General features: G+C 54.7%; 1 protein-coding gene and 1 long non-coding RNA gene across 5 annotated transcripts; one reads left to right on the top strand and one right to left on the bottom strand.

Moving 5' to 3' along the window:
• Positions 1-621: 621 nt before the first annotated feature.
• Positions 622-3,811, top strand: LOC123165025 (subtilisin-like protease SBT1.8). The gene is made up of 2 exons (XM_044582655.1): positions 622-2,357; positions 2,813-3,811. The coding sequence occupies exons 1-2, from the start codon at positions 716-718 to the stop codon at positions 3,475-3,477; spliced, it is 2,307 nt and encodes a 768-aa protein (XP_044438590.1). The 5' UTR covers positions 622-715; the 3' UTR covers positions 3,478-3,811.
• A 506-nt stretch (positions 3,812-4,317) lies between these two features.
• LOC123170001 (uncharacterized) lies at positions 4,318-7,243 on the bottom strand. Of its 4 annotated transcripts, XR_006485004.1 has the most exons (5): positions 6,945-7,243; positions 6,695-6,854; positions 5,953-6,049; positions 5,522-5,651; positions 4,318-5,436 (listed from the first exon to the last, which is right to left on the bottom strand). It is a non-coding gene; the product is annotated as an uncharacterized lncRNA (long non-coding RNA). The 4 variants fall into 4 exon arrangements; XR_006485005.1 differs by lacking the exon at positions 5,522-5,651 and having other exon boundaries at positions 4,318-5,342; XR_006485006.1 differs by lacking the exon at positions 5,522-5,651.
• Between the last annotated feature and the right edge of the window lie 202 nt (positions 7,244-7,445).

Raw genomic sequence — 7,445 nt, forward strand, 5'->3', positions numbered from 1 at the left:
GCTACGGGAACGATGTCCCGCCACCGCCGTCAGTTGTGCGGACGAGCCCAGTGGTGCCGACCAACGGCGGTAAGGGAAGGGTACACGACAAAGGCTCACCGAAAAAGTTGATCGAGCATGCGACTAGGACGACGCGGGGGTCTGTTTTCGTCGGGTGAGATTCCCACACATTTAGGCAAACTTATATTTAGGCCTAAATAGAAATAAGGTAACGAAAACCACATTTAAAGTGTAGAACCACAAGTGTTTTGAAGAACAGTTCGAGAGGGTTCTACTTCGAAATTAGGGAGGTAAGCCGAAATAGATGGTGGAAAGGCGAATGATGAACAAAAGGATATACTTGATCAACGAATAATTAGGCACTCGATAGAGGCGTTACCAACACATTCTTATTCTCTCATCACTTACTAGAAACCAAAATAATCACTAAAGCCACCTAATCCTGAGAAAGATGCTGCATCACTCCCTAATCATGCCAAGTTTATCTGGCCCCAAAGAAAAAGCGGGAAAACGGAGCATCTTCTTCCTCCCTGATCACTCATGCTGATCCGCCAAAAAGCCCAGAAAACCTCTCTAAAGCCCTGCAGAAGGGCCCCATCTCCCCACACGCACAAGCGCTTTCCCAGACACTAGCCATTATCACCACCATCTCAGTCAGCCTCAGCCTCAGTCCTCTCCTCTCCTCACTCCCCGTTCCCCACTCTCCACTCCCCCAATGGAGGGCACTCACCTGCTGCTCTCTGTCCTCGTCCTCCTTGCAAGCCACTCGCTTGCCAATGTCAATGGCGACACCGACGTCTCCAGCAGCGGCGGCACGACGACGACCTACATCGTGTTCATGGACCTGGCGGCCATGCCGGCGGCGCACCCATCCCCGGCTCATTGGCACGCGGCGCACCTCCAGTCCCTGTCCATCGACCCGGCGCGCCACCTGCTCTACTCCTACTCCGTCGCCGCGCACGGCTTCGCGGCGGCGCTGCTCCCGCACCACCTGCCGCTCCTCCGCGACAGCCCGGGCGTGCTGCAGGTCGTGCCGGACACCGTGTTCCAGCTCCACACCACGCGCACCCCGGAGTTCTTGGGGCTGCTCTCCCCGGCGTACCAGCCGGCCATCCACAACCTGGACGCGGCCTCGCACGACGTGGTTATTGGGGTTCTTGACACCGGCGTCTGGCCGGAGTCGCCGAGCTTCGCGGGCGGCGACCTCCCGCCGCCGCCCGCGCATTGGAAGGGCGTGTGCGAGGTCGGCGTGGACTTCCCGGCGAGCGCGTGCGGGAGGAAGCTCGTAGGCGCACGGAGCTTCTCGCGGGGCTTCCGCGCCGCGAACGGCGGCCGCGGGCGAATGGGCGTGGGGAGGCGGTCGGCGCGGGACAGGGACGGGCACGGGACGCACACGGCGACGACTGCGGCGGGCGCGGCGGTGGCCAACGCGAGTCTGTTCGGGTACGCCACAGGGACGGCACGCGGAATGGCGCCCGGGGCTCGCGTGGCGGCGTACAAGGTGTGCTGGCCGGAGGGGTGCCTCGGCTCTGACATTCTGGCTGGCATTGACTCCGCCGTGGCCGACGGGGTGGGCGTGCTATCCCTGTCGCTCGGCGGCGGCGCGGCGCCGTACTACCGGGACACCGTGGCAGTAGGCGCCTTCGGTGCGGCGGCGGCCGGCGTGTTCGTGGCCTGCTCAGCAGGCAACTCCGGCCCGTCCGGCGCCACGGTCGCGAACTCAGCGCCGTGGGTCGCCACCGTCGGCGCGGGCACGCTGGACCGCGACTTTCCAGCCTACGTCACGCTCCCATCCGGTGCGCGTCTGGCCGGCGTGTCCCTCTACGCCCAATCCGGCCGCCCCGTCATGCTCCCTCTCGTCTACGGCGACAGCCGCGACAACGCGAGCAAGCTCTGTCTCTCGGGCACGCTCAACCCGGCCTCCGTGCGCGGCAAGATTGTGCTGTGCGACCGCGGCGTGAACGCGCGCGTGGAGAAGGGCGCCGTCGTCAAGGCCGCTGGCGGCGCCGGGATGGTGCTGGCGAACACGGCCGCGAGCGGGGAGGAGCTCGTGGCGGACAGCCACCTCCTCCCGGCCGTGGCGGTGGGCAAGTCGACCGGGGACAAGATACGGGACTACGCCCAGCGCGGTGGCCGGCCGATGGCAATGCTGAGCTTCGGCGGCACGGCTCTCGGCATCCGGCCGTCGCCCGTCGTGGCGGCGTTCAGCTCCCGCGGGCCCAACACCGTCGTGCCCGACATCCTGAAGCCGGACATGATCGGTCCGGGCGTGAACATCCTGGCCGGGTGGTCCGGCGTCAAAGGGCCGACCGGGCTGGCCAAGGACGGCCGCCGGACTCCCTTCAACATCATCTCCGGTGAGTGCACTGTTCAGATTCAGTTTCTGCTGATATTGTCATCATGTTTGGAATTACCACTCATTTTTTACGGCCTGCGCAAATTGACTATGAAAAAAATGCTACTCACAATCAAATCCTTTAGGCTTTTGTTTCAAAAAGGCGCCATTTCATTTCAACTTTCGCTGCTTGTTGGAAGAAACAGAAACAGCACTTGTTTTCACTGCCTTTTGTCAGACGCGCACATGTGATCTGCTCTAGACGAGTAGACTAGATGTGAAACCTTTCAAAGCCAACACCACCAAAGAAAGTTACTTTCCCTTGTTACCTTTTGGTTTGAGTGGTTTCTAGCATTGCATGCTGGATCTCGTGACTAGATACCAGATTGCCTCCAAACCAAATATTGAGTACAATATTCAGCTCACTCCCTTTGTGTTTTACTGTACTGAACAATGGTCTGATTGTGATTCCTGCAGGGACATCGATGTCCTGCCCACACATCAGCGGACTGGCCGCGCTGCTCAAGGCGGCGCACCCCAACTGGAGCCCTGCGGCCATCAAGTCGGCGCTGATGACCACCACATACACCATGGACAACACGAACTCCTCGCTCCGGGACGCCGCCGGGAGCTCACCGGCGACCCCGTTCGGCTTCGGCGCAGGCCATGTCGACCCGCAGAAGGCGCTCTCCCCGGGCCTCGTGTACGACATCTCCACCAACGACTACGTCGCCTTCCTCTGCTCCCTGGACTACAGCGCGACCCACATCAGGGTGATCACCAAGATGTCCAACGTCTCGTGCCCGCCAAGGTCCCGCCCCGGCGACCTCAACTACCCATCCTTCTCCGTCGTGTTCAGGAAGAAGCCGAGACATGTCGTGAGGTACAGGAGGGAGCTGACCAATGTCGGCCCGGCCATGGCCGTCTACGACGTGAAGGTGAGCGGCCCCGCGTCCGTCGGCGTCACGGTGACGCCGGCGAAGCTCGTGTTCAAGAAGGTGGGGCAGAAGCAGAGGTACTACGTCACCTTCGAATCCAAGGCCGCCGGCGCGGGCCGCGCCAAACCGGACTTCGGGTGGATATCATGGGCGAGCGACGAGCATGTCGTCCGCAGTCCGGTTGCCTACACATGGAAGATGTGAGGAGCAGGGCAGCAAGTTCAGGCCCTGCCTGTTGGTGTTTGTTTTAGTCGTGTTCAGGTTCAGGAGAAGAAGAAAGATAGCTAGATAGCTTGATGTAGTTTGCTGATCGCTTCGCAAAGAGAATCTGCGCGAAGCTCTCAACTGCAAACCCTGGAGTTCTTCCTCAGCGCCGGTCGGTCGCTCGCCGGACTTCGTTTCCCCTTACGGTTGTTAGTTGCCGGCGACAAGCTTGTGCGCCGTTAACGTGTGAGGTTTAAGTTTTTCCTTTTTCTAGTTCTGTGTTTGCAAGCAAGAAATAACCCTGAACCAAAGTGGCTCAGCCGTTTGATCCCAATTTGTCATCTGGTGTATTTCTATGCCCATCCTGGTGCTCCTGAGCTAATGCAAAATGATGAAAAGATCGTTTGAATTTCTCTTGGGCAATATGGTTGCTGGAAGGGAAGTGCTATTCTGAGCTCGATCTCAGATGCGCCCGTTATCTAAATCGCCCGTTCGCATCTAGATCCACACCAGCCCGTGCACAAATTTCGGCCTTGGCCCACCCACTATCGCAATAAGTGGGACGGTTGCCGTCTAACACGGGAAGGCTCAGACGCGGTACACCGTTCTGGGCCACAGCTCAGACGTAATAACGGGCGCAGTCTACACCGGCCCCTTTATTTCTCTCCGCCCTGTCCCCATCAAGATTCTTTCACAGCGCCGCCACCCTAGATCTGAATAACCAGACTATTCAAAAGAACAAACCATACTGCAAAAATAAGCAAGATCACCCCAAAGATTCAACACTACAAATTGCAAGAATCAGTAAGATCAAGCATGCAACTACGACTACAGCCATCATTCCCACCATGGGCAATTAATTAACTGAAACAAAGCCAGATTTTTAACTGTATTTCAGCTTGCCAAGTGCAAATCAGTGCAACGCAAAACCAGAAATAATCCAGAACACAACAGCATAGGTTTACAACTAACCAAAAACAGCCCGTCAGACCTAGCACTATGCACTACACTCCAGCATCACACATTTGCTAACCTCATCTCCATTGCCTTGGTGCAGCCGTGCAGGTGTTTCTCCTATGGCCCTCAACCCCACAATTCTTACACCTCGCACACTTCTGAGGTTGACATCAGCGCTTCCGAGGTTGCTAGCGAATCAAAGCTTGCGCCCAACATCGGCACAATGACGTTCTCTGACAGGTTCTCTGCATACGCCCTTACAATTTTCTCAAATGCAAACTTCCGCAACTATATCAATTTCCAAAGTTTAGTAAATGGAAAAAATGCATAAGGGATTCGAGCTGACTAACCTCTTAAGCCTTCCACTATGTAGGCCATAACCGGTGCCAAGTTTGCTTTTTGACATTTAGCACCGATGCCCTACATTGTCCAGCCCGGTGCCAAGTAAAAAAATTCTAAGCATGTCACTGTCCTTTCTTACGAGAACCAACAGCCCAAGACACTGTTTGTTGGGTAATTTATTACTAGTTTATATGTGCTTGGGCCCGAGCTGGCGTCGATGCCAAATCTCCTACACTGTGTGACCAGTGCTAAAAAAAGTTTAACTGGCATCTGCATGTAAGTGGCCTGCTTTTCAGAAATGTGGCATTGAGCACATAGTGGAGGGCCTTAGCCCATCTGGGTGGCGGCGGGGTCATCTTCCCCGTGGAAATTTCCGATACCTGCCATGACGACTCACGTCTATCCTCCCCACCCCTTCCCTCCTCACAGATCTGTGCGGCCGCACTCATGGCCAGCGCCGGCGAACTGCCAGCCCCCTTGCGTGTCGCTGGAACGAAACCACGTCAACCGGATCCGCCGGATCCATTGGAACTGCGCTCTCATCCACCTCGTCAACAAACGGGAACCTGCACACAACCATGGCCATAAAAAAAGATAGTCCGCAAATTAGAGATTAGAGCACCCCGGATTCGCCATCTACCACGGCGGAGATAGATATACCTGCAAAATACGAATGCACTATTCACTACAAGTGTCCATGATCATGGTTAACTTCTCTCTTAAAAATTAAACGCTGCATCCATACCAGTTTAGACTACGGATTTACATCTGACAATCCATTGCTAATTGTCATCACACTATAATTCCACAGGCCATGTACCCGGAATTCTAGCCACATATATTAAATCTTGCAGGATACCGGCACTTACTCAATTCTGAAGATCAACGAAAAATTGCATCAGGTTCAACATTATACTTCTCTATTTTCTGTGTCAATAATTAAAAGCCGAACATTCCCAACTGTCTTGCAAAATACGAATGCCCTATTCACTCAAAAATTTAACGATTCTCCACAAAAGTTTACTAGGGGATCTACATCTGATAATCCATTACACACCATCATGCCCACCAGAACTCAGTCTAAGAAAATTACCAGATGCCCAAACCTATTCATGCAAACCTGCTCCATGCCAGCTAAAAATTGAAAACTACACACCGAGATTAATGAGGACGCACCTCTTAGCCCAACCAAGTGCCTGCAGGTTCATCTTCCCGGTGGGCAATTCCGATGCCTCAAGGCGTCCTTCCAGGGGCAGCAGCACCGATCCTCACCCTGCACTCAAGATTAGTCGTGTCAGCACCAATGCATTCCCAAAAATCTTATGGAATCAGTTGCATGCAGTTTTTATCCACCGCTTCCGAATTTTGCACACTCTCCATATGCTCTAGACCTTTTTTCATGACAACATAGAACCATACAACTTGGTGCCGGCAATCATCCATTTGAAACCACTTTGCATTGTTTCTCATTTAGGGTATATTTTTACATAGACCTTCTACACTAATTTCATTCTTCTTATATGCAGCAGGACAAAACATAGGCCAAACTGAATAGCATCTACAGCATTTCCATTTCCAACTGCAGATTCTACATTTTGCACCATCTTAGATGAATGTTTAATGAACAGCCTATCGACTACCGTCACGGATCTACAGAGTTTTATTATGTACATAATATACTTAATGTGCTCTCAAAATCTGTAAAAATGGCTCCACTGCTCAGTTCTAGAGCTTAGTACGGCCTCCCCCAGCTATATTATAATTGCAGTGCTATGTCTACTAATCTTAAATCGACAAGGTGCATCGGCTATCTACTGCCGCAAACAATTCAGTCAACACTGCACGACCATACAGAGCTTGAAAACACGCTACTGAAATTCTTCATAGCACCGCCCAATTTAAATACAGTTCCCCTCACCTCTTATTCCAACCAAGAGCCTGGGGATTCATCTTCCCCGTCGATTACCGCCGCTCCAGACGCCCCGCAGATCAGCTTTTCACCGCGCACACCCGTGGCCTGCTGCGGCGCCGAATCTTCTGACACCATACTCTCTCCGACCTCCTCAATCAGAGTGGATCTGTGGCAGAGAAAGCATAGAAAACCTCAGCCGCCCGAGCTCCATTCTTCAAATCGACGCTACGGTGGGCAAAAGATGCATCTGACCAACCTCCTGATTGGCTGCATGAGGAACTACATTTGCGTGTCGGTCGCCTGTTCTCCCTCTCTCTTCCGTCAGTTACCGAAAATGGTCTGACTTGGGAAGTTCTACTGCCGAGGGACGTTCTTCGCGCTGCACCGTCCATCAGCCATCGAACGATACGAGCAGAAACTAGCCTGCGCCAGCTTTCTCGCTCGGGTGGGAACACAAGAAAAGTAAGCGGCCCATCGGCCCAGTCCGACGCTACATCGCCTCACTCAGTCGCCATCATCGTCGGTCAGTCGCTCTGTCTCTCCCTAGGGTTCGCTACGCCGGCGGTGAAGAGCAGCCGCTGCTCCATCAGGGCGCGAGCAGCCTAGCCGTGGAGCGGCAGAGCCAGCCGTTGCCCCGTCCATGGTGTGAGGATGCCTAGCCGTCGAGATGGCGGAGCCAGCCGCGGCCACGTACAGGGTGCGACGCCCCCGGTGCCGTCGAGACCGTTGAGCCGCGGACCAAGCATCGTCGATGCCG

This window comes from Triticum aestivum, chromosome 7D (assembly GCF_018294505.1).
Source record: "Triticum aestivum cultivar Chinese Spring chromosome 7D, IWGSC CS RefSeq v2.1, whole genome shotgun sequence".
NCBI classification, from domain to species: Eukaryota; Viridiplantae; Streptophyta; class Magnoliopsida; order Poales; family Poaceae; genus Triticum; species Triticum aestivum.